General features: G+C 37.8%; 1 protein-coding gene across 4 annotated transcripts; it reads right to left on the reverse strand.

Annotated features, from left to right (window-relative positions):
- Positions 1–7,957: 7,957 nt before the first annotated feature.
- LOC113525116 (NACHT, LRR and PYD domains-containing protein 3) lies at positions 7,958–26,400 on the reverse strand. Of its 4 annotated transcripts, XM_053231249.1 has the most exons (17): positions 26,247–26,400; positions 25,495–25,561; positions 23,858–23,986; positions 23,560–23,676; positions 22,562–22,666; positions 22,004–22,120; positions 21,400–21,516; positions 20,846–20,962; positions 20,242–20,358; positions 19,648–19,764; positions 19,082–19,198; positions 18,351–18,404; positions 16,317–18,110; positions 13,526–13,699; positions 12,339–12,512; positions 9,764–9,937; positions 7,958–8,879 (listed from the first exon to the last, which is right to left on the reverse strand). In XM_053231249.1, the coding sequence occupies exons 3-17, from the start codon at positions 23,908–23,910 to the stop codon at positions 8,867–8,869; spliced, it is 3,360 nt and encodes a 1,119-aa protein (XP_053087224.1). In that variant the 5' UTR covers positions 23,911–23,986; positions 25,495–25,561; positions 26,247–26,400; the 3' UTR covers positions 7,958–8,866. The 4 variants fall into 4 exon arrangements, with proteins under 4 accessions (XP_053087224.1, XP_053087225.1, XP_053087223.1 ...); XM_053231250.1 differs by lacking the exon at positions 25,495–25,561 and having other exon boundaries at positions 7,958–8,873; positions 26,247–26,398; XM_053231248.1 differs by lacking the exon at positions 25,495–25,561 and having other exon boundaries at positions 26,247–26,398.
- Positions 26,401–26,613: the final 213 nt, after the last annotated feature.

The following is a 26,613-nucleotide window of genomic DNA, read 5'->3' on the forward strand; positions in this document are numbered from 1 at the left end:
TAAACCAATGTTTTAAGGAATTTTACTCAAAGTTATACTCTTCAGACACTGATTTGGACCCACAAGTAATGGATACATTTTTACGTAAATGTAATCTCCCCACGCTATCTCCAGAAGATCGGGCATCCCTTAATAAAGATATTTCTTTAGAGGAATTAAAGAACACAATAAATACTTTGAAGAGCGGAAAAGCTCCCGGTCCTGATGGGCTGCCAGTCGAACTATATAAAAAATTCAGTGATATCCTTACTCCATATTTACTTAAAACTTTTCAGCAAGCGTTAACAACTGGACTATCACCGACTTTTTCTGAGGCTATTACCACGGTAATTCCTAAAAAAGGTAAAAATCCTGAAGAAGTCGAGGCATACAGGCCTATCTCCCTTCTTAATGTTGATCAAAAAGTATTATCCAAGACACTTGCTAATAGACTCGGCAAATTAATTAATAAATTGGTTAACACAGATCAGAATGGATTCATTCCAGGAAGAAGCACTATGCATAATATTAGACGACTATTTAATATAATTTATCACCCTAAGGCAACTCGAGACAATTTGATTGTGATTTCATTGGATGCCGAAAAGGCGTTCAACCGAGTGGAGTGGTGTTACTTGTTTGCTGTCCTTGAGAAATTTGATATGGGGGATGAGTTTATAACTTGGATTAAAATTTTATACAGTAGTCCATCAGCACGGGTTTTAACAAATAAAACAATTTCAGACTCTTTCTATCTTCAAAGAGGTACCAGGCAGGGCTGTCCCCTTTCACCCTTTTTGTTTGCGTTAACTGTAGAGCCCCTTGCAGAAACCATTCGCTCTAACTCTTGCATACATGGCTTCAATACTTCAAATAATATTAATAAAATATCGCTGTATGCAGACGATATTTTGCTTTATATTACTCAACCACAGGTGAGCCTTCCTGTTATACTCAAGACTATTACTACCTTTGGGAAATTTTCTGGCTTTAAAGTTAATTTTGAAAAAAGTGAACTCATGCCCATTGGTTTGAAGGATTTGTCTGTAATACATTCTTCCCCGTTTAAAGTTTCCACGGAAAAAATTCTATACTTGGGAATTGTGGTTACTTATAAATATTCTCTTCTCTTCAAAGCTAATTTCAACCCCTTATTATCTAAGTTACAAAATTGTATACACTATTGGAGGACTCTCCCGATCTCCCTAATTGGCAAAATAAATGCGATAAAAATGATATTTCTTCCACACATTTTTTTTAAAATATTTTTTTCGTAATATTCCAATACTATTGCCCAAGTCCTTCTTTAAACACTTAGACTCGATTATTCTTCCCTTTCTATGGAACTATAAGAGTCACAGAATCAAAAAACATTTTTTCATCTTTGTAAACCTAAACACGAGGGGGGTTTGGCCCTTCCGGGTTTTTGCCTTTATTACTGGGCTACTCATTTACAAGTTTTTGCACTATGGTTGGAACGATCGGCTGTTGCCCCAGATTAGCTTCAGATAGAGCGGGATTACTGCCATCCTTATGATCTTGGAGCAGTGTTACTCTCCCCCGTGATATTAGACCAAACAGCAGTTAATAGTATTGTCATAAAGAGTCAGTTACGTATTTGGAGACAGATAAGAGAATACATTAAGATAAAATCACTCTCTCTCTTAATTCCAATTGCAAATAACCCATCATTCCCCCCTTCAAGATTGGATACAACCTTTAATCACTGGAAGGAATTGGGTATATGCACAGTCAAGGACCTTTATCTTGATGGGGCTTTAGCTTCCTTTGTGCAACTACAACAGAAATATAACCTCCCAAAAAAACATTTTTTCAGATTTTTACAAATAAGGAATTACTTGCGTACACATAATGTTTCCCTAGACGAGGTCCCACCCTCAGTTATTGATGAATGTCTCATACAGTTCAGGGGAAACAAATGTCAGCTATCTTTAATTTATGAAAGGTTACTAGCAGCTATTTCCCCCTCTACAAAGTTGATCAGAGAGGAATGGGAGCGAGAGATTGGAATTGGAATCTCTGAGGAGATTTGGCAGAGTGGCTTGGAGGATATTGATAAGCAATCGGTCAACACTAGATTATGCCTCATTCAATTTAAGGTCCTACACAGATTACACTTTTCTAAAAAGAAATTACATAGGATTTTCCCCAATGTCTCTCCTATTTGTGATAAGTGCAAATCAGAGGATGCTGATTTAGCTCATAGTTTTATATTGTCATAAAATACAGGGATTCTGGTGTGAAGTTTTTAAAGTGCTTTCAGATGTCCTTAGTGTAAACTTGGATCCAGACCCAGTGCTCATTATATTAGGACATTCTAATTATACATATTCATTGAACAGTGCTCAACAGAAATTCCTTACATATTGTTTGATAAGAGCCAAGAAACTGTTATTACTGTTCTGGAAAAAGGTTAATCCTCCTGCTGCTAACCTATGGCTTAAGGAGCTGATATCTACTCTGCACTTGGAGCGAATTAGATATCTTTTAAAAGGCAACATTGGACAGTTTCACAAGATTTGGGACCCTTTCTTCTGTTACCTCAAGAGGAATTCTATTCCTTAATGCAATGTATTGTAACTTAAAAGCTGTTTTGAATGTCACTGTATCTTATAATAACAGGCTGGGGAAGGGGTGTTACATGTTTTTTTATTATTATTTATTTATTTTTTTAACTTATTTATTTACTTATTTATTTATTTTATTTGTAAGTTTCTGTGCATATAAGAAAATTACTACTGGAACTTGTGATTATTGTAAGGTTATTCGATGACTGAATAAAAAACTTATTTGACAAAAAAAAATATTAAATGTCAAAGTTAAATGTAAATGTTATATATAAATCTAAATGTTAACTCTAATTCCTAAATGCAAATCTTAAATATAACTCAAAATTTTAAGTCTAAGGTGCAATAGTCTATTTTTTTTTTTTATTCCTTGCTTGTACAAATAACATGAAAGATATGTAGAACATGATTTTAAAAAATAAATAAATTAATAATAAATTAAAAATAAATCTATGGGTACAGCAGTGGCCTTAGCAAAAGTTTATAAAGTCACTGTTTGGAAAACTGTTTTATAAAACCTGTTTGGAAAACTGATGTCAAGTCCAGACAGCTTGGTTGTGTTTGGATGAGCCTGCTCTCAGTCATTTTTACAGACACTCTACAGATAACCTAAGACCCTGGGAGGGAAAGTCATGAACATGGATGGGAATGGGGGAGTGAGCTCAAGGGGAATAAAATCTTTGAAAATTTGAATCCACCTAACTGTATTGAAAAAAAAATCTTAACTAATGCTTAACATATGAATTAAAGTTAAATCTTTCATTCATATGCTAACTGACCCCATCCTCATGGAGTGTGGCCACTATGGTTGCCAGTTATACACCAAGATCTTGTTTTAAAGCAAATAATCCTCTTTGCTGCTATAACAACCTCCACTCTTCTGGGAAGGCTTTCCACAAGATTTTGGAATGTGGCTGAGGCATGCTTCTCTTAAATTCTCTTAAATTTGGCTAGATTGTTGGGATGGCCATGAAACTCATTCACACTTATTTCAGTCCCAAATGTAAGTTATAAAACGCATGTTTGGGCCACAAGAAAAATAGTTAATGGGGGATGGATTTTCTGGCAGGCTGCTGCCGCAAATTGCATCTCTCATAAATTTGACTAAATTGTTCATACATCCATGAAACTCATGATATATTTTAATCTCAAATGTAAGCTATAAAAATTATTTCATGTTTGGGCCACTAGAAAAAGAGCTAATGGAGGGATGCATTTTAGGGCAGACTGCTGCCGCAAAAGGCATCCCAAGTGGACTGAAAAGTATTCTGAAAATTCCAAAAGCATTGAGTTTAATTCAGGACTGCTGAAGATTGCACAAATTTTATGATTCCTTCAGACAGTGCAAATGTAGAGTCTGTGAAGTAAAGTAAAGCCAGTGGACAAAGAAAACGAATCATTGAAGGTTCTGTACAATACAATTTTAAACATATCTTGTTAAGACATTCATGCTGCAAGGGAAATATAGCCTACCTGGTGACATCAGGAGGACTGAAAGGTGTCTAGTCAAATAGTGGATTTTTAAGGCAATTTATTTTTATTTTATTTTATTCTATTGCCTTTAAAGAAAAAAATATATATAAAAGGTGCTAAAAGTTAACAGTTTTTTTGTTTGATATATATATTTTTTTGCTTTTTATTAATTTTATTTGTAAGGGACAGGAGTTGAAATTAAAAGAGATTATTTGGTCATTACTGGGCCCATCCACACACATTCCCCTCAAAAATTATTGGCTATTAAGGCATTTGTTATTAGTCTTGGTAAAGGACTAATTGTTTTTGTATTAAATTTCATTAACCTAGTTGCATGGTTTTAGAAGTATTTATCAGCATTTATCCCTCCCACCCTCACACATACACAACCTCCCACCCACCACTGGTGCCCCTGTTCCCTGTGCTGCCCTCCTGCTCCCAGTCCTGCGCCCAGAGTGCAGCTTTTACCTGAATAAAAGCCTGTTGGCATGACTCCGTCCACTGGACCGGATTTGGTTCTCCATTTTTAGTGAGATCAGTCAGCGGGCTGGTGACCTCCAAATAATTAGACACAAACCTATGATAATAGCCAGCCAGCCCCAGGAACTGTCTCACCTCCTTTTTGGTCTTGGGTCTTGGGCAGGCCGCAATCACTGTTGTCAATTTCCACCTGCCCATGGCCCAAGTGGAAGCCCAGACCGTACTTCCACCCTTCCAACTGCACACTTCTTTGGGTGATGCTGTGAGTCCTGTCCCTCTCAATGATCCCAGAACAGACCTCAGATGCTGAATGTTTTGCTGCCAATCATTACTATACATAATAATCCAGTCATCCAGATAAGCAGCAGCGCAGGCAGCGGTGTAGTCAGCATGCGTATGGAGGATTCTATCCATGAGTCGTTGGAACATCGCTGGGGCTCCAAACAACACAAAAGGAAGCGTCACGAGTTGGTGTAAGCCACATGGAGAGGAAAAGGTTGTTTTCTTCCAAGATATGGAAGTCAAGGTGATCTGCCAACATCCCTTTGTCAAATCCAGTTTCAAATAACTGATCAAGCAGTTTGTCAAGGCGGGGCATTGGATACGCATCAAATTTAGACACCACATTGACTTTTCTAAAGTCCACATAGAATCGGACTGAATTGTCTGCCTTAGGAACCAGACCACCAGATTGGACCAGTCACTGTGGTACTCCTTGATTACTCCCATATCAAGCATGGCCTTGAGCTCCTCTCACACCACTTGTTTTTTGTGTTTGGGCAAAAGATAGGGGCGGCTGCATACCACCACCCCTGGGGGCATCTCAATAGGTGCGACCGGGTAGAGGCGAAAACACGTCAGAAAATTCCACCTGCAACTTGGCAACCTTTGGGATTTGGGACGGTGAGAGGTCCCCACAAGGGACCAGGGTGGATTGAACCACTGCTTTTAGTTTCACCTCAGGTCCTAGCTGCTCTCTCTCCAGAATAACTGTCGCCAAAGCCACGGAGACCACCTCTCTCCATGGTTTAAGGAGGTTGAGGTGGTATATCTGCCACGCTCTGCGTCAATCCGTTCTCATTACCTCATATTCAAAGTCCCTGACTCGTCAATGTGGGTGACCTCCATGTGACCTCGAAGGTTCCTTGCCACTTGGCAAGTAATTTGGAGCTCAATGTGGGTAGTAATACGAGCACTTCATCTCCCTGTGAAAACTCACATAGCCTAGCACCCCTACTATACAGCTGGGGTTGACGTTCTTGCGCCTGTAGCAAATTCTCCTGTGTTAATTGCCCTAATGTGTGGAGTTTTGCTCCGAAGGTCCATCCTCCAAATTTTCTGTGACAACTTCTAAGATGCGTGGCTTGCATCCATTTAATAGTAATTCAAATGGGGAGAACGGGACCTCTCATACTGCAAATAATACGGGTTTGAGCCACTTAACCCAATGCCGACCGTCCTTGTGTATGAACTTCTGAATCAAATTTTTAAAGATTTTATTAAACCACTCAACCAGGTACAAATCAATTTAATCCCTAAGAGTTAGTATAGCTCATGAAGTGTGCATAACATAAACGGGATGCATTGGTCAGTCAGGAACTCTTTCAGGATCCCAACCCGGGAGATAATTTTGAAGAGTGCCTCCGCAACACTGTGTGCTGAGATGCTGTGAAGAGGCATGGCTTCGGGTTATCGCATTGTGTAATCCACCAGGCCCAACACAACCCGATGCCCTTGTGCAGACCATTCCAATGGCCCAAAAAGTCTATACCAATTCTTTCGAAGGGGACCTCAATCAATGGAAGGGGCGCAATGGCATTTTTGGGATGGACAGCAGATTCACCAGCTGACACTCGTGACATGCTGCACACCACCTGCGAACATCACCACGAATACCCAGCGAAAAGAAGTGGGCCATGAGATGGTTCAGTGTTTTGTCCTGACTTAAGTGCCCTGCCATCGGACTATGATGAGCTACCTGAAATAACATTTACTGATGGTTCTTTGGGACCAATAACTGAGTCACTGCTTCTTTTGTTTGAGTGTACTGCGTAACTCGGTATAACCGATCTTTAATAATCGCAAAATGGGGACGGAGAGTGCAACATTACCTGAACCAGCTGACCATCAACTGCTCTCACTTGGTCGAAGGCATACTTGATGGTTTTGTCTCATGTCTACTACAAAGGGAAATCCCTGAGGGGAATTCCTGGAAGGACAGGGGGGGCGACCCTCCCCACCCTCCATATCTTCCTGAAGTGGAGCTGACATCAATAGCCCACCCAACACTGCACACATCCCACACTGTGCTACACTATTGCAGAGGCCATCCACACACATTCCCCTCAACAATCTCTGAAATGCCGGCCAATTTGTCCCCAAAATCAGTAGACGTGTGAGGCAGAGACTAACCGCCGCCTCCATTCTGTTTTTGTCCCGGGAACTGGATTATGACGGCCACTAGGGGATATTTGTGCACATCCCCATGCACACACCTCACCTTCACCTGGCGTGCTGTACGCAATGCCTCACCTTGAACCAGGCATTGGTGAATTGGGTTTGGTTACAGCCTGAATCCACCAATGTGTGGTATGTACCACCTTGAATACTCACTGGTATACGGTAGGTCCCAGCTCAATCTGGGGCAGCCTTTGGCGCATCGAGGACCCAGACCAAAGCCTCTACCTCCATCACATGGCATTGGTGTCTGGGTTCCCTCCAATGCTTGCACACTGGCCCAGGCCTTGCTCCAATGCCTATGGTCCCGGAGTCACCAACCTGAGGGGGAGAAAAAAGAGACATAGGGGGAAAGGGAGGGGTGGGGAAAACCCGGGCCCCCATTTCTGTGGTGCGGGGACAGGGGGAGGGTGGGGAGACAGTGTGTTTTTAGATAACATGTGCTGCCGTACCAGTTGAACCACCTCAACTAGTGACAGTGGCACTGGACCCATTCCACCGTCCCCTCAGGTAGTTGGGCAACAGACTGCTCCAGCACCACTAGGTCGACTATGTCTTCCGCACCATGCTCCTCTGCCAGCAGCAGATTTTTCAATTTCTCTGGCAATTTTTTCCCGTACGGAGCCATAATGCAGACATGCAAATAGACACAGCCCATTGTTTGTGGTGTTCACAGGTCATTTATTAACCACATTCATGCAGTTAGGCAAATTGGAAATCACAGGTGTACTCAATTTTGTTTCAAGGAGTTTCTACTTTGGGGCCTGTATTTTCAATATAGTCTTTCTAAAGTGTTTTTAAAGTGTTTTTGATTGTTCATAAGAGGAAATACTCTACTTGTCAACTTAGAAATAATGCAAACATTGAGAGGTGATACAATTTTGAATCATTTGACATTTAAGTGATATTGCACAGGGTGTTATGACCTGGTCTAGGTCGGGCCGCAACATACAAAGGAATAAATGTGTGGCAAGACTGTGTTTGCTTTGAATTTTTATTCTCACTCTTTTCTTTTTTTCAAAGTAGACCCAAAGAGGCAAAGCACAAACAAGGTCAACAACAGGCAGAGGGTCATAAATCCGCATACCTAGAAAAATTTACATGTGACAAAGCAAAGGCAATGATCTGTCCAGGGATGTAGACTGACAAGGTTTAAATACGCATCTGGAAAAGTACGTCAAACCAATCCTAAAACATGAGTCAGGAGCAAGGCGTGTAAGAGCGTAAGATCTTCCAATGGCAAGCTAGAAGCAGGAACGTGATGTTGCAGTGGGCTGAGCCTGAAAGAGGAGGAGACAAAAGAAACCCATCCCACCACCAACATAGACACAAGAATGGCACTCAGTACAGACAGAAGTACAATCGAGGATGTGGATGTGCTGCCGTAACAGTTAATATAAAATATATAAGCTATAAAGCTATAACCTATTCATAACATCAGATCAATTGTGTTACAGTAGGAGCAAGAAAAAACCACCAAGTATAATAATTCAAACCATCTAGATATTTATATATTCAACTTCTATAAAGTAAGACAGGACCGGACTTGGGGAAAAAAAAAACCTTCAGCATGACTAAGGTGTTGAATGTGCAGGAGGGTCGCTGTGTCTCCAGGGTCTGATTGTGGCACTCAATAACTTCAGAATCACACACACTGAAGTGTAATGGTCAATACAGAGTCTCCATTCCAGCTGTTCAGTTCTAATGTCTGGATCCTGTACAGCCTCACTGTAGAATTGTGTGCAGTCTGATGAATACACACTTCCCACTTCTGTGAGTCTGTTTAATGTGTTATAACTAAAAGAGTGATGTGTTTATAAATGTGTTGTCTATTCCCCAGCTTGGAAATGCAGGAACACTGGAGTCATCATCACACACACAGATGTTCATCACACCCTAAAGCTAAAAGAAAAACATTTGAATTAATAACTACAAACTGGACTTTAATATTTTACAATCAAGTTGTATGGAAACAGCATGTAATTGTCTCTGCTCCAATGGTAACACTGTTATTTCCTGTTATTTCATCATTCTGAGTGATGTCTCTTATAACGTTTAGCCAAAACAAATGAGAACTTCCACAAATTCTAATAGCAAAATGACCACATATTTACCATCACTTCACTGCTCTTATACAATCAAAAGCTTTTAAAAAGTAAATGTGTGTGTGTGTATATGTTGAACAAGCACTAAACCACATGGCAATGTTATTTTATTTAAATGCTGACTTTAAGAAAAAGCTTAGGAGAATTTTACAGGAATGACAGAAGACCCGGTGTGGAGGTGGAGTGCTGGAAGGAGTGTCAGAGTGAGTAAAGTAGCTGCTTACAGTAAATAGAATATTTGTGGCAATGTGGCATAAAAGATTATCATTTAACTTGCATTTATGAGAGTTGAGAAGAAAGTTTGCTGCTTATCAGAAACAGGGAAAAGCTGAGATTATCTTATTCAGACAAAAGCAGCAGTATGAAGTCAGAGACAGCAGGGTGTCACAAGGAGACGAGATGTTCGTTTACAGTCACTCTCACACACTCAGTTGTGACATTTTCTAGACTCCGTTTGACTCCCTGCCTTCTGCTTTCACATACATTTTAAATAACACACTTTTGTGAAATCAAAAATATTTTAAGTCAATTGTGATAAAAAATTCTGATTAAATAGAATATAGCAGAAATTTTAAGAACTGCTTTTATTTCTCAAACAGGTACTTTGATATTTACTGAAACTAAAGAGAAATGGTTAGTCTCATATTTTTTCAGCATTTATCTAACAAGGTCATTACTTACATCAGTTCCTGTAGTTTGTAATGAACATCGTCCTTAAGAGCAGAGAGCAGCTTCACTCCTGAGTCTCCTATTTCATTGAAGTCCAGATTCAGTTCTCTCAGGTGTGAGGGGTTTGATCTCAGAGCTGAAGCCAGAGCAGCACAGCCTTCATGTGAAAGACCACAATACTGCAACCTGTGGAGACACAATGACACACTCTTTACTTTCTCAGTGAAGTGTAATGATGTTTTTCTTTGATTTTGTTTTTTGTATACTTGGGACATGCAGCAGTAGTTATGTTATTTTATTTTATTTTTTCGAGAGCAGCAGTTTCATCTGTGGTGTCCTTCCATTTATAACATTCACTGTTCAGTGGGATTTTTTTATAGTAGCCACATGAACAGAGATTTCAGTGAGTTACAGAGATTTCTGCAGGTGTTCTGCTGTTCTCCTTCCTCAAAAAAAGGACAACATTGCTGAGTGTCTCAAATTTACGAAAGACAAAATCAACGTCAACATTTCCATCTTACACTAATCATATATTTTTCTACAGACTCAAAGACAATGCATTCCCAACACGAACGCATGCACACACGCAAGCACATGCACGCACACCTCTAGCCATTTCTAAATAGACTTGCAATTGTGCACACAATTTAATGAAGCCATGAGATACTAACTCGAGGCCATGAAATTGTAATTTGTGGGGGATGCAGGCTATTTAATCACACTTTTAATTTGTTATTTTGGATTGTTGAATTATTAAAATAATGCACTCTCCTGTAAAGAAAACATGCCCATGGTTTGAAAGGTACGCTGATTAAGATGAACTTAAAACTATAGGCTTAACTCCATCATCAGAAACCCTTGTAACGGACACACAGCTCTGTTTCACTCATCTGGCCCAAAGACTCAATATTAACCCAGTCTCACTATTACACACTTCATCAGCACAGTTTCATCTTTAACATTTAATCTTTAAAGATGTGTGTAAATGTAAAGATAACCGTATTACCACAAGTCCTCTGAGTAAATGTGGAAGTGACAGTGCAGTGGTAACAACAGATATGCAGCAAAGTATGTAAGATCAGTAGGGTGTACACAATAAGTTGTACAGTGCAATTTTATAATAAATTAGCAGCAGTGCAGTAAACCAAGTGCAAAATGGAGGAGAGGTGGATCACTTTAAAAAGGCGGTTACCTTAAATCTCTGTTGGAAAACTGATTTTGGAGTGGGAGGTGCTCTGGGACTTTCGAGTGGGAGTCAGCTACGCCCACGTCATTAATGGTGGCGCGTACTCTGACAAGGCAGAATGATTGTACCCGAGTGCTCCGCAGGAAGAAAACTGTTTTGTAGCTGACAAATATAATGAGTAGCTGCTGAAGTGTTTGTAGTTTCATTTGCACATATTTCTTTATCATACAGTTGCCTTCATTCGATCCAGTTGAGCAGCAGTTTAAAAAGATAACATTAGCTAGGTGACAAGGCTGAAGTTGGCTTCTTATTCGGATTTCCTGTTTCCACTTTAAAGTCCAGGTCTTATGAGCTCACACCTGTAGATGGTGCCATGAAGCGCACTAATTTTCCATACAATTTTCTATGCTGTTTTCTCATTATTATAATAATATATTACACTTATTTTCATATGAAACAATATCAAATGCCAAGCTCACAGGGCCGTTATTTAAATTAAAAAAAAAAAAATCTACAGTAAATTTCTTCATATTGAGTATTTTGAAAGTATATTATATTAAGTTTTATATGGAATTCTCAGATTTTTTGATACATTTCCATAATGAGGTGCATTGTGCAGGAATTACACAGAAAGTGGAAACAAAAAAAATCAGAATAATCAGTTGGTTTATAAGAAGCCAACTTCATCCTCATCACGTAGCTAATGGAATGAAGTCACTTGTATGATAAAGAAATGTGTGTGAATGCATTTACAAACAATTCAGTAGCTACTCATTATTTTATCAGTTTTTAGTGCAGCTACAATACAGTTTCCCTGCTGTTGACCACTCGGCTCTGTTGGTTCTGCCATGCCAGAGGTAGGAACTTCTTATGCAGTGGATATAAAAATTATACACACCTCTGTTAAAACTGCAGGTTTTTGTAACATAAAAAATGAAACCAAGATAAATCATGTTAGAAAAAAAGTCCAATGTCTTATCTCACTGGTTAACACATTGGACTACTGATCAGAAGTCTGTGAGTTCAAATCCCAGCACTGCCAAGCTGCCATTCCTGGGCCCTTGAGCAAAGCCCTTAACCCGCAACTGTTCAGTTGTATACATGAGATAAATGTAAGTCACTTTGGATAAGGGCACCTGCTAAATGCTGTAAATGTGCATCACAAAAACCTGTAATTTTAACAGGGGTGTGTAGACTTTTTATATTGTAAACTGTAAACATACATCTGTAAACATACATCTTTCCCAAAGACTCTGTGACAAATCATCAGTGTGCAGTGAAAAGAAACAATCTTCCACCTCAGGACATTGATGATGAACCTAAAACCTCTGCTTCACTCTCACTATTAGAGAATGTGTCTTACTGAGGAGCAGGTCATGTGACTTAGAGAGATGATCTTACCTCAGTATCTCCAGTTTGCATTGAGGATTCCCCAGTACAGCAGAGAGACTCTTCACTCCTGAGTCTCCTAGATTATTCCAAGACAGATCCAGTACTCTCAGGTGTGAGGGGTTTGATCTCAGAGCTGAAGTCAGAGCAGCACAGCCTTCATCTGAGACACCACAACTACACAACCTGCAGAGACAATGACACACACTTCATCAACACATTTTCATCCTGGTTAATACTTGCTTTAATGATGATGTGTATGTAAAATGATTTTATTATTCAGAACATCATGAGAACTTAATATTACCTGTTTATTCTAATTAACAGTGTAAATAATAATGATAATACCGAGTGTTATATTTAGTTTCTCTGATTTGTTGTGTGTAATATTAAACTATCAGTGGCTGAAGCTGAACAGGGAACAGCAGAATGACCATGAACTTTAATCAGAGAGAGCATGAATCTCAGATAGGTCTGTACTAGACTTATAGACACACTGACACACACTCTCAGTTCAGGACACACTGACACACTCTACATATTCTCAGTGCAGGGTACACGGCTCTCTTCAGCTGGAACTTCATGAGGTCACTCCCAACTTTAACTGTATATCCCTTCCAAATGTCTTCAAAGAGGAGTTGTAAAATACACTACACAGTTACATATAAATGTTTACACTATTTACTGTCTGTCATCCCACTTCAACATAAATAGGCTACGTTAGTCAAACACTAACTAAATACAACTGAATAAAACATTTTATCCTTAATAAAAAAAAAACATAAATAATATGCACAAAGTTATGCTAAAATAATCTAAGAATAATCTCTGGATTATTCTAAATAGAGTATAGTTGACCCCTGACATGTTTTATTGTGACTGTCTCTCCAATGTTAATATTATTAACATTGGCCAAAACATTACTGTTATTGAGATTTTTTGATATCAAGAGTAAGGTATGAGTATAAGTCAGGTTTTGTGTAACTTTCCTTGTAGTTTTAGTGAATATGTATCTAATTGTATATTGTATTATAACTGTATAAATGTAACTTAATTATATTAATTTATTACATAAGCTATCCTGAGGAAGACATCTTTTTTTTTTTTGCATTTTTTTTGTATTTTTTTGCAACTGATATTTGTATCTTGTATTTTGACTTGTGTTTGAGTTGTTGTGACTTTCAGAGAGATGATCTTACCTCAGGGTCTCCAGTTTACAGTGAGGATTTTCCAGTCCCACAGAGAGACACTTCAATCCTGAATCTCCTAGTTTACTCTCAGACAGATCCAGTTCTCTCAGATTGGCAGATTCAGAGCCGAGTACAGAGGCCAAAGCTTCAGAGATTTTCTTTTCAAGTGTTACATGCTGAATGCTGAAAAAAAATACATAATGAATTAACACTAGTGCAAATTATTTAGTCCTCAAAGCTTTCCCTGTACCTTCTCATTTTCTTAAATGCCAAAAATGCAAACATTAGTTATATCATTTTTGACCCAGCCCAAATACTGCCTCAAGATTAGTCCCACTGCTAAATTTAGAATTCCAAGTTTTTTTCTTATCCAGGAATGCCTAGAACAAAAATGAATAAATAGCATAAATATAATTCTAAAAATATTTTTAAAGGGAACGAAACTACATTATTTATGGTTTACATACACTCATTTATTGTCTTTTTTGTTGCTGCCAAATATTTCCATTGTCATGATGTTGGTAACAGACAGGCTGGCTTGAGTATTTCAGAAACTGCTGATCTCCTGGGATTTTCACACACAACAGTCTCTAGTGTTTACACAGAATGGTGCGGGAAAAAAAGTCCTGTGTGCAGAGGGTCTGCAGACTGAAACACCTTGTTGATGCGAGAGATCAGAGCAGAATGACCAGACTGGTTTGAGCTGACAAGAAGTCTACAGTAACTCAAATAAGTCTACAGTAACTCTTTACAACCATGGTGAGCAGAAAAGCATCTCAGTATGCACAACACATCAAACCTTGAGGTGGATGGGCTACAACAGCAGAAGACCACATAAGGTTCCACTCCTGTCAGCCAAGAACAAGAATCTAAGGCTATCATTGGCACAGACTCACTGAAATTGGACAGCTGAAGACTGTGAAAAAGCCAGGTGAGGTTTTTTTTTAATCTTCAACATTCCAGTTTTGAAAACTTAATTTTTGCACACCAGTTTTGGATACAACATGCAGGGTTTTTCATGCTGAATGCCACCTAATTACTTGTAAAACTGGTGCCAACATCTTAGTATGTGTCAAAAGGCCTATAGGCCAAATAATGCCCAATAACCTGTTTCATTCAGCCCAAGCAAATATGCAAGAAATAAAGTTAAAGGGGTCCACAGTAGAATGGCTAATAGGAAGTACCTACTACACGTTTTAAATCTAGAATTCGCGGCAGATCTGTAGCATAATGCACCGAGTAAGTGGGCTCAAATCTTAAGAGTACTGCAACGCTGGTTAAAATTTACCCCTGCATTCAAGACCCACATCAAAAACTATTCACAAATGCTTAGAGCAAGGGTGTCCAATCTTATCTGCTAAGGGCCAGTGTGGGTGCAGGTTTTCATTCCAATCAAGCAGGAGCCACACATGATTCCACTTGTTTAATCAGCTGAGCTCGGCTTTCAGTAGACTCAGGTGTGGCTCCTGCTTGGTTGGAATGAAAACCTGGCTTAGAGTGCTGGCATTTAGTGTAATTTACATTTGACTCCAAATCCTGAAATGTATCACACAGTGTAACTACAAATATGTTGGAAAAAGAAATGCAGCATGAAAACTAGAGATAGAGAACATGGGAGATATGTTCTCAGCATACAATATTTGTAAAACACTGTTGTTACTACTACCTTTATTGGCTCCCTGTAAAGTATACTATCACCTTCAAAATCATTTTGCTCACTTATAAAACCCTCAATAACCTTGCCCCCTTGTCTAGTTATCTAACCTCCTTCCACACAAACCACCCCATACCCTTAGGTCATCCGCATCTGGTCTGCTTACAATGCCTCCTTCCAAACTTCACAGCTTCTGTGATTGGGCCTTCCCTAAAATTGAAACCCCGTCTCTGGAACTCCCTGCCTCAAACTATCAGACAATCCCGCTTGTTCTCCTTATTTAAATCCCATCTCAAAACCCACCTGTTCTCCCAAGCTTTCAAATCTCTGCAACTTAGTTCATACTGGTTTATGTTTACTGTTTTCCTTTTTCCCTCTCTTCATGTTGTTTTCTTCTGTTTTCCTAGTCTTTTATTGCATATGATTACTTGTCTCTTCTACTTTGTTTGTGTTCTTTATCTGTGTTTAACTCTATGTGTTAAACTTTGTAAGCGTCTTTGGGTCATTGAAAAGCATGTTATAAATAAAATGCAGTATCATTATTATTATTATTATTATTATTAATAATAATAAACCTCTGTAGCCTCTCCTGTTTTGAGATAAAAAGGAGGTTACTTTTTCAGAAGGGATTGTGGGCTTCATGAAGTTTAACTGTTTATTACATCTCATATAAGCAGTATTTTATGATGACTAGACCACTTTATTATGCAGTCCAATGAACATATTTTCTGATTTGCAGACTAAAGGCTCATATTAAATGAAATAATACTACTTGTCATACCATTACTGCCCTAGTAATTACATATAAAGTATTAGACAAATTAAATGTAATGATATGTTTATGTCAATGAAACGCTGCCAGCATTGGAGGCAATACTGTATTACACTGTAATGTTAGACATAACTTTGAAAAATCTCCCCAGTCAAAAGACTGAGAACATTTCCATTATTAAGGCTTAATTTTTTTTTTTTCATGTGACAAAAATTAGCTGGCTTGATGTATCTATTTGCATTGATGCCTCCTTGTATCTTGCATGCTTAGGTAAAAAATATGTCATACTGCACTCTCTCATATTTTGTCACAGTGCTTTCAGTTTCTCTCTTTCTAACAGTCTAAGGGTACAACAGATATTCAGCTTTACTTACACTGCCTTTCTGGATGCTGCAATCACAGGCATCACCTTCAGAAGAACCAAAGCTGTTGTGTGCTCTGTACTGGTATATTTACTCAGGTCAAATTCCTCCAGCTCCTGTGCTGAAGTCAGTAAGACAAACACCAGAGCAGACCACTGTGAAGAAGAGAGTTTTCTTTGTTTTCCAGATTTCAGGTAGCGTTGGATTTCCTCCACTAGAGAATTGTCACCCAGTTCATTCAGACAGTGGAACAGATTGATGGATTTCTCTGTAGAAACATCTCTACTGATCTTCCTCTTGATGTACTGTACTGTTTTTCTATTTTCTGTCTGGGAGCTACTTCCTGTCTGTGTTACTAAAGCATGTAAGAGTTTCTGATTGGACTCCAGCGAGAGACCCAGAAGAAAGCGGAGGAAAAGATCCAGATGTCCAGATGTAGTTTTTAAGGCCTGACCTACAGCACTTGTGTGGACATCTGAGATTGTATTTTGTTCAATCCACCATTCAGAGAACATCTCTGGGTCAGATAACATTTCCAGTACATTCCTCTTTTCCTTCATGAATGTCAGGTGCACATACAGAGCTGCAAGATGCTCCTGGAGGCTCAGATGAACAAAGCAATACACTTTACTCTGGTGAAGCCCAAACTCCTCTCTGAAGATCTGCGTACACACACCTGAGTACACTGCTGCTTCTGTCACATCAATGCCACACTCTCTCAGGTCTTCCTCATAGAAGATCAGGTTCCCTTTCATCAGCTGCTGAAAAGCCAGTTGTCCCAGTTTGAGAAGCATTTCTTCATCACTCTCCTGCTTCTTTGAGTACTTTTCTCTTATGATGTTTGTCTGAATGATGAGGAAGTGTGTGTACATTTGAGTCAGAGTCTTGGGGATCTCTCCACTTTCTGCTTCACCCAACACTCTCTCTAGAACAGTGGCTGAAATCCAGCAGAAGACTGGGATGTGGCACATGATGTAGAGGCTTCTTAATGACTTCAGGTGTGTGATGGTGTTATTGGCCAGGCTCTGATCACTGATTCTCTTCCTGAAGTACTCCTCCTTCTGTGGGTCATTGAACCCTCGTACCTCTGTGACTCGATGGACATACTCAGAGGAGATTTGATCAGCTGCTGCTGGTCGGGAAGTGATCCAGACGAGAGCAGAGGGAAGCAGATTCCCTTTGATCAGGTTTATCAGCAGCACATGGACTGATGCTGATTCATTTACATCACACACACTCACTGTGTTCTGGAAATCCAAAGGAAAACGACACTCGTCCAATCCATCAAAAATGAACAGAACCTTTTCCGGACCGGACATTTCTGTTTCTTTTGTTTCTTTAAAACAGACATGCAGGAGATCCATCAGACTCAGTTTTTGGTCCTTCATCAAATTCAGCTCTCTGAAAGGAAGTGGAAATATGAGGTGGAGGTCCTGATTTGCTTTCCCTTCAGCCCAGTCCAGAATGAACTTCTGCACGGAGACTGTTTTTCCGATGCCAGCAACTCCCTTCGTCAGCACAGTTCTGATGGGTTTGTCTTGTTCAGATAAGGGCTTAAAGATGTCATTGCATTTGATTGGTGTTTCCTCTGTTGTTGTTCTCCTGGATGCTGCCTCGATCTGTCTCACCTCATGTTCTTTATTGATGTCTCCACTGTCTCCCTCTGTGATGTAGAGCTCTGTGTAGATCTCATTCAGGAGTGTTCGGTTTTCCTGGTTCATTATCACTCCATTTAAACACTGAAATTTCTTCATCAGATTTAATTTGAACTTTTTCTGGAATTCATTTACAGCAGCAGATTCGTGTCTGTGACAGGGTGAAGTAGAAAGACATGGTGAGACATGGGGTCTAATTACTGGAGTTTAAGATTACATTTTTCCTGAGCGGTTATCACAGATATGATGTTTTTATGATGTTCTCACTATGTATTTGCCTTATTTGATTGTACATTTTCTATAAACTAATCATTCTATAGGAAATAACTACAAAGAGGTTTATAATACCAGCGTGTCAGTGTCACAGTCATGTTGTTGGTTTTGATCTTACCCTGTATCTGTGATGATATTCATTCTTCTTCTGTATATTGCCTTCTGTAGAACTCTGGGAACAAATATTATAGCTGTTAAAAAACATAACTCGCATCATTTTAATACTAAAGTCTAAACTTTATTCCTAATTTTACTACAATAATTCAATAATCTGAATGCATTTACTTTCAAACAACACAGTACTAAATACACAGTGAGTATAAGGAACAATAAGGAACATTGTGGAACTGTAGGGGGAAAATTCTGCTCCTGTGTTAATCTGAAGTTTTCTATTTTTTCCCTATAAGGTCATGAGGGATGTAACAGAACATTACTACATTACTCAGAATGAACAGATTGTGTGTTTGAAATGGATTCAAATATAGAGGCATATTTTAAAGAAAGCCTGCCAGACAGGTACAGAATTTCCTATCTCTACCCAGTATTATACCACACCATGGATGGGAGGTCAGTCCATCACACATACGGGCAATTTAGTAATCAGTCCACCTACCGGCATGTTTTTCTCTGTCTCTTCATAGAGACACAGCCAAGAAACAATGATCTATGTGCCTGGATTTTAATTACATTGCACATTTTTAGCAAATGTAAGACATTTTGATCTGAATAAATACACTTTTTCAATTTACACTTTTTCCACTAGAGCATTTAGTTGGACTGGATTAAGAGATGTGTAACATGGCCTTTCTCCCTGCAGTGACTTTAGCTATGAGAACTATGGGATGTTACCTGTGTACAGATGAGGAGTTTCCATTTTTAAAGTTCCAAGGAGGATCCATAGACACGTCACTCTTCATGGAGACACAGCTGGGTTCTGGTGAGTCTGATCTCTTTCTCTGGAGTTTACTGCACAACATTATAAACAATCCTTTAGTAACTTATACGCATCCTATACAGTTTTGACTGATTGTTTTAACTTAATGTGGACTTAATTTTACCTAACTGGATATTTTTTCATATATATATATATATATATATATATATACTCACTACATATTTCAGATCCCAAGAGTTAATGATTAAATTATTACAACATGTTAGGTATTTTAGAGAAACACTCAGACACATCACTCTTCACGGAGACGCAGCCAAGTGACAGTGATCTATTAGCATGGATTTTAATACAAATCAACAATGTTTTTACACTGCACATTTTCAGCAATTGTAAGACATTTTGACCTGAATAAATATTTACACTTTTTCCACTAGAGCATTTAGTTGGACTGGATTAAGAGATGTGTAACATGGCCTTTCTCCCTGCAGTGACTTTAGCTATGAGAACTATGGGATGTTACCTGTGTACAGATGAGGAGTTTCCATTTTTAAAGTTCCAAGGAGGATCCATAGACACGTCACTCTTCATGGAGACACAGCTGGGTTCTGGTGAGTCTGATCTCTTTCTCTGGAGTTTACTGCACAACATTATAAACAATCCTTTAGTAACTTATACGCATCCTATACAGTTTTGACTGATTGTTTTAACTTAATGTGGACTTAATTTTACCTAACTGGATATTTTTTCATATATATATATATATATATATATATATATATATATATATATATATATATATATATACTCACTACATATTTCAGATGCCAAGAGTTAATGATTAAATTATTACAACATGTTAGGTATTTTAGAGAAACACTCAGACACATCACTCTTCACGGAGACGCAGCCAAGTGACAGTGATCTATTAGCATGGATTTTGATACAAATCAACAATGTTTTTACACTGCACATTTTCAGCAATTGTAAGACATTTTGACCTGAATAAATATTTACACTTTTTCCACTAGAGCATTTAGTTGGACTGGATTAAGAGATGTGTAACATGGCCTTTCTCCCTGCAGTGACTTTAGCTATGAGAACTATGGGATGTTACCTGTGTACAAATGAGGAGTTTCCATTTTTAAAGTTCCAAGGAGGATCCATAGACACGTCACTCTTCATGGAGACACAGCTGCATTCTGGTGAGTCTGATCTCTTTCTCTGGAGTTTACTGCACAACATTATAAACAATCCTTTAGTAACTTATACGCATCCTATACAGTTTTGACTGATTGTTTTAACTTAATGTGGACTTAATTTTACCTAACTGGATATTTTTTCATATATATATATATATATATATATATATATATATATATATATATATATATATATATATATATATATACTCACTACATATTTCAGATGCCAAGAGTTAATGATTAAATTATTACAACATGTTAGGTATTTTAGAGAAACACTCAGACACATCACTCTTCACGGAGACGCAGCCAAGTGACAGTGATCTATTAGCATGGATTTTAATACAAATCAACAATGTTTTTACACTGCACATTTTCAGCAATTGTAAGACATTTTGACCTGAATAAATATTTACACTTTTTCCACTAGAGCATTTAGTTGGACTGGATTAAGAGATGTGTAACATGGCCTTTCTCCCTGCAGTGACTTTAGCTATGAGAACTATGGGATGTTACCTGTGTACAGATGAGGAGTTTCCATTTTTAAAGTTCCAAGGAGGATCCATAGACACGTCACTCTTCATGGAGACACAGCTGCATTCTGGTGAGTCTGATCTCTTTCTCTGGAGTTTACTGCACAACATTATAAACAATCCTTTAGTAACTTATACGCATCCTATACAGTTTTGACTGATTGTTTTAACTTAATGTGGACTTAATTTTACCTAACTGGATATTTTTTCATATATATATATATATACTCACTACATATTTCAGATCCCAAGAGTTAATGATTAAATTATTACAACATGTTAGGTATTTTAGAGAAACACTCAGACACATCACTCTTCACGGAGACGCAGCCAAGTGACAGTGATCTATTAGCATGGATTTTAATACAAATCAACAATGTTTTTACACTGCACATTTTCAGCAATTGTAAGACATTTTGACCTGAATAAATATTTACACTTTTTCCACTAGAGCATTTAGTTGGACTGGATTAAGAGATGTGTAACATGGCCTTTCTCCCTGCAGTGATTTTAGATATGAGAACTATGGGATGTTACCTGTGTACAGATGAGGAGTTTCCATTTTTAAAGTTCCAAGGAGGATCCATAGACACGTCACTCTTCATGGAGACACAGCTGGGTTCTGGTGAGTCTGATCTCTTTCTCTGGAGTTTACTGCACAACATTATAAACAATCCTTTAGTAACTTATACACATCCTATACAGTTTTGACTGATTGTTTTAACTTAATGTGGACTTAATTTTACCTAACTGGATATTTTTTCATATATATATATATATATATATATATATATATATATATATATATATATATATATATATATATATACACTCACTACATATTTCAGATGCCAAGAGTTAATGATTAAATTATTACAACATGTTAGGTATTTTAGAGAAACACTCAGACACATCACTCTTCACGGAGACGCAGCCAAGTGACAGTGATCTATTAGCATGGATTTTGATACAAATCAACAATGTTTTTACACTGCACATTTTCAGCAATTGTAAGACATTTTGACCTGAATAAATATTTACACTTTTTCCACTAGAGCATTTAGTTGGACTGGATTAAGAGATGTGTAACATGGCCTTTCTCCCTGCAGTGACTTTAGCTATGAGAACTATGGGATGTTACCTGTGTACAGATGAGGAGTTTCCATTTTTAAAGTTCCAAGGAGGATCCATAGACACGTCACTCTTCATGGAGACACAGCTGGGTTCTGGTGAGTCTGATCTCTTTCTCTGGAGTTTACTGCACAACATTATAAACAATCCTTTAGTAACTTATACGCATCCTATACAGTTTTGACTGATTGTTTTAACTTAATGTGGACTTAATTTTACCTAACTGGATATTTTTTCATATATATATATATATATATACTCACTACATATTTCAGATCCCAAGAGTTAATGATTAAATTATTACAACATGTTAGGTATTTTAGAGAAATACTCAGACTCATCACTCTTGACGGAGATGCAGCCAAGTGACAGTGATCTATTAGCATGGATTTTAATACAAATCAACAATGTTTTTACACTGCACATTTTCAGCAATTGTAAGACATTTTGACCTGAATAAATATTTACACTTTTTCCACTAGAGCATTTAGTTGGACTGGATTAAGAGATGTGTAACACGGCCTTCGTCTCTTCAGTGATTTTAGATATGAGAACTATGGGATGTTACCTGTGTACGGATGAGGAGTTTCCATTTTTAAAGTTCCAAGGAGGATCCATAGACACATCACTCTTCATGGAGACACAGCTGGGGTGTAATCTCATCTGGAGTTTACTGCACAATAACACAGACATTAAGCAGTAATTTGTACAGTCTGGATTACTGGATTTAATTATTTCACTAGCCGTTACTATTGCTTTTATTGTCACATCAAGTGATTTTTGATTGTTTATTTTAACCCGTTCATTTGTTACAGCCTTAGAGCTTGTTAATCCTCAATTTTCCATCCAACAGAGAACATTAGGCCCACACAGGACTGGGTGATATCGCAAAATAAAATCTTCATTTTTTTTTCCTTCAAATTTATGACCAAAATTTTATTCTTGATTACAATTTAGATTTTTTTTAGTTATTACACAATGCAATTGATAAATGATGCAATTTATTTCAAACAGTTTTTTTTAATAGAATGGACTTTGGAAAATTCCTATGTGCAAAAATAGAAACAGCACCATCTACAGCAAATAGTGCAAACAGTGGCTCTTTTAAATATCCTCTACAGTTTGCACTATCTACTATAAATGGTGCTATTACTATATAATTTAATGAACCCTTCATCTTATCCTATGAAACAACACTATAAAATGTTTCAATCCAAAGAAAACGCCCCCTCAACTTGAAATTCCTACTCATTCAACTTGATGTAATCAACAGAATCAACATGGTTGCTCACAGCATCAGAAATAAACAATGTAGCACTTCTTGTCTTTAAAAGAGTATGCTGTATATACAAGCATTTGCTTTAGATCAATCAACATACAGAGATATTCACTTGATAAATCCAAAACACTGACTATATGTTTGTTCAAGCTCTTTGTATTCTTCTGACATTTGTATATGCTTAGCACTATGGCAAACTTTCTATAATTTTTTCATCATTAATATTTCTTTTTTTCACAGCCATCTCTCTGCAGTGACTTTAGTTTTTAAGAACTATGGGATGTTACCTGTGTGGCGATGAGGAGTTTCCATTTTTAAAGTTCCAAGGAAAATCTATAGACACATCACTCTTCATGGAGACATAGCTGGATTCTGGTGAGTCTGATCTCTTTCTCTGGAGTTTACTGCACAACATTATAAACAGGCTTGTAGTGTGTTATATACATCCTATACAGTTTTCAACTGCCTTGTTAGATTAATGAGGACATAATCTATTACCTAATGGGATATTTCTTTCATATATACTCACTACATATTTCAGATATGAACAGCTAATCACTAAAATGTTAGGACATGGTAGGTTACCGCTTTTTTGAGGGCAGGGTCACATTATCTGTATCCAGATCAGGGCTCTCCATTTTTGAATATTAGTGTATGCACAGACAGCTCATGGACACACAGCCAAGTCACTGATCTCTGGAATGAATTACACTCCTAGAAAACACAAAAATAAACATGTAATAAAAATTGCAAAAAAAAAAAAGCCCTTAACCTTGACCTTCGGAAAAATATTTTTGCTCTTTTGTTAATACAAAATCATGTTTTTACAGTATTCAGTGATGATTCAGCATACTGAGACTAACCCCTTACATTCTGATCACCAAATCATTCATTTTCAGTAAGCACTTTATCCTGATTAGGGTCATGGCCCTGAGCCCATCCCAGCAACACTGGATGGCAGGCAGGAAAACACCCAATATCTTACTATAAAAGAGGCCATGTCCTTTTACATTCAGCTGCAGAAGTATTTCTGTCTCCTCACTGCACATCAAACACTCTCATTAAAGGAACAGTTTTGTTTTGAATCAAACATTCATGCATCAACAACAAGGACAAGGGTTTTCTTTTGTAATTAAGTCAGTAATTAAGTAACATTACTGATATGTCAAAAATACACTACTCATAAATACAAATTATACAAACATACACACACCCAGAGACTCCAGATAACAGGATTCCGATATTAAGCTCATGATAATTGACATTTCCATATGACTTGTGTGATATAAGATGTTAGTAATAAAAGCACTTTAAGACCCTAGAGATGGAGATTGGTTGTAAGAACCTAGAGATGGTTTATTTTGCAACAACTTGTAAACCATGGCAGTAGTTCATGGTAAATGAAATTTCTACAGCATTCTGATGTTATTCATCAGCAGATCACTAAATTGCACGTGTGAGTAGCTCCAAACTTAGAAAGCAGGAGGCGTCACAGTAATTCTACAAGCAATGGCTCTCTCTTCAACCAGCGGTCTTCTCCAAAGCTGGCCAGCCCTTACTGCATACGTTAGATCATTAGTGGAGATCTGCCCTGGTGCACTGAGAAGATTTTTGAAAATGTATAGAAAACCTTGGCCTGTGTGATTAGCTCTGCTTCCCTGATCTACAGCAAGTAGTCATTGCTGTGAAAATGACACTGTCAATATGGACCAACTCTATGAAGAATTCTGTGCCACTATGGAAGAAACTGAGAAAGAGAGGATGACTCAAAATCCACCAGTGAGAAATGAGTGGCCATTTTTCCAAAAATCGAGAACTTGACCTACATGTTCCAGATCATGTCATTTGTTCTCAGTGTGCCAGGCTCAAATGGAAAGGATTCTTTCACTAATGATTATTAAATAGTCAGATTCAAGGGACAGATGCAGCATGGAGCGCATCAGGAGTGAACTGCAGATCTCTCTAAATTGTGACTTGCCATGCAAAGTGGTGTTAAGTACAGGCTAGAGGAAAATTCTCTTAATCAGTAAATCTAAATGTCTTTTTCTAGGAAACAAAATGGAGGTAGTTTAGACCACTATATCATACTATTCATAATAGTTTGGAAATAAAAATGGAAACAAAATACAGCCAGATCACCAATAAAGCTAAATTCCCCAAATATTTTGAATGTTTAATTAATGAGAAAAGGAAGAGAGAAACTCGAATAAAAAAACACACACCTGATAAACAACAGCTTTACAGGGAAGATGATTTCGGTTCCACTGAAGTGAAGTTTTACTGCTGTTTCTACACGAGGTCAGTAAAATAAAGTTGTTCTTGTTAAAGAAATAACTCACTTTTAGTCAACAGTCCTTGTTATGGGACATTATATTATATTATATTATATTATATTATATTATATTACATTATATTATATCATGTCACCGTTTCAGGAAGTGAAAAATTCAAGTAAAGCAATTCAGTGAAAACATCCGGGATACTCAGAAACAGCAAACAAGTCAGACTCTAATCACAACACACCTGGGAGCTCATAGAGGGAGGCTTCACTTCTTAGTTATTTATTAATGATTTATTAATGATTTACACCTTGTAGTAATCTCTCTCTCTCTCTCTCTCTCTCTCTCTCTCATGCCTCGTGATCGCTTCACACGCTATTACACTTTTCTACCACTAGTTGTTGTTTTTTTTTAAATCCAGATTAAAACATTTCAAGCTGTCAAAAATTCGGGTTAAAATAATTCAACTGTTTAAAATTTCAGGTTACAAAAGCTTTTGAACGTTTCATTATTGAGAAAAGAAAAGAGCTGGTGTATATATCTGTAGTAGCTCCACAGCTGATAAACAACAGCTTCTCACTGCCTTCAGTCCGCCATGACGCACTTTTCTTACTGCTTTTACACTTCACTACATTCTAGACTTTTAGACTTCAATACATTATAAAACCCTTTTAAATATTAAAGAAACCACTCACTTAGTCAGAAGTCCACGTTGTGTGACATTAATATCACCGTTTCTGCCTGGTGTTGAAGTTTATTTACTTTTCCAGCAGCAACAAAATGGAGTCGCGGCTGAGACACAAACACTTTCACTTTCGAAAAACTGACTCACTTCCGGTTATGTGTCGTTCTCGAACGAATCGACTCTTTGAGTCGGCTCGTTAAGATTCATTTAGTGAAAATATATGACGCCATATCAATCCAGTGTGGCGTCATATATTTACGCCACATTGGATTGATATGGTGTCAGTTTAGCATTAGTTTAGCATCCAATCAAGTTCATTAATGTAGAAAAAATGATGAAGAATCGTGACAATCCGTCAGCTGAGGTGACCTTCTCAT

This window comes from Pangasianodon hypophthalmus, chromosome 29, assembly GCF_027358585.1.
Source record: "Pangasianodon hypophthalmus isolate fPanHyp1 chromosome 29, fPanHyp1.pri, whole genome shotgun sequence".
Classification (NCBI taxonomy): Eukaryota; Metazoa; Chordata; class Actinopteri; order Siluriformes; family Pangasiidae; genus Pangasianodon; species Pangasianodon hypophthalmus.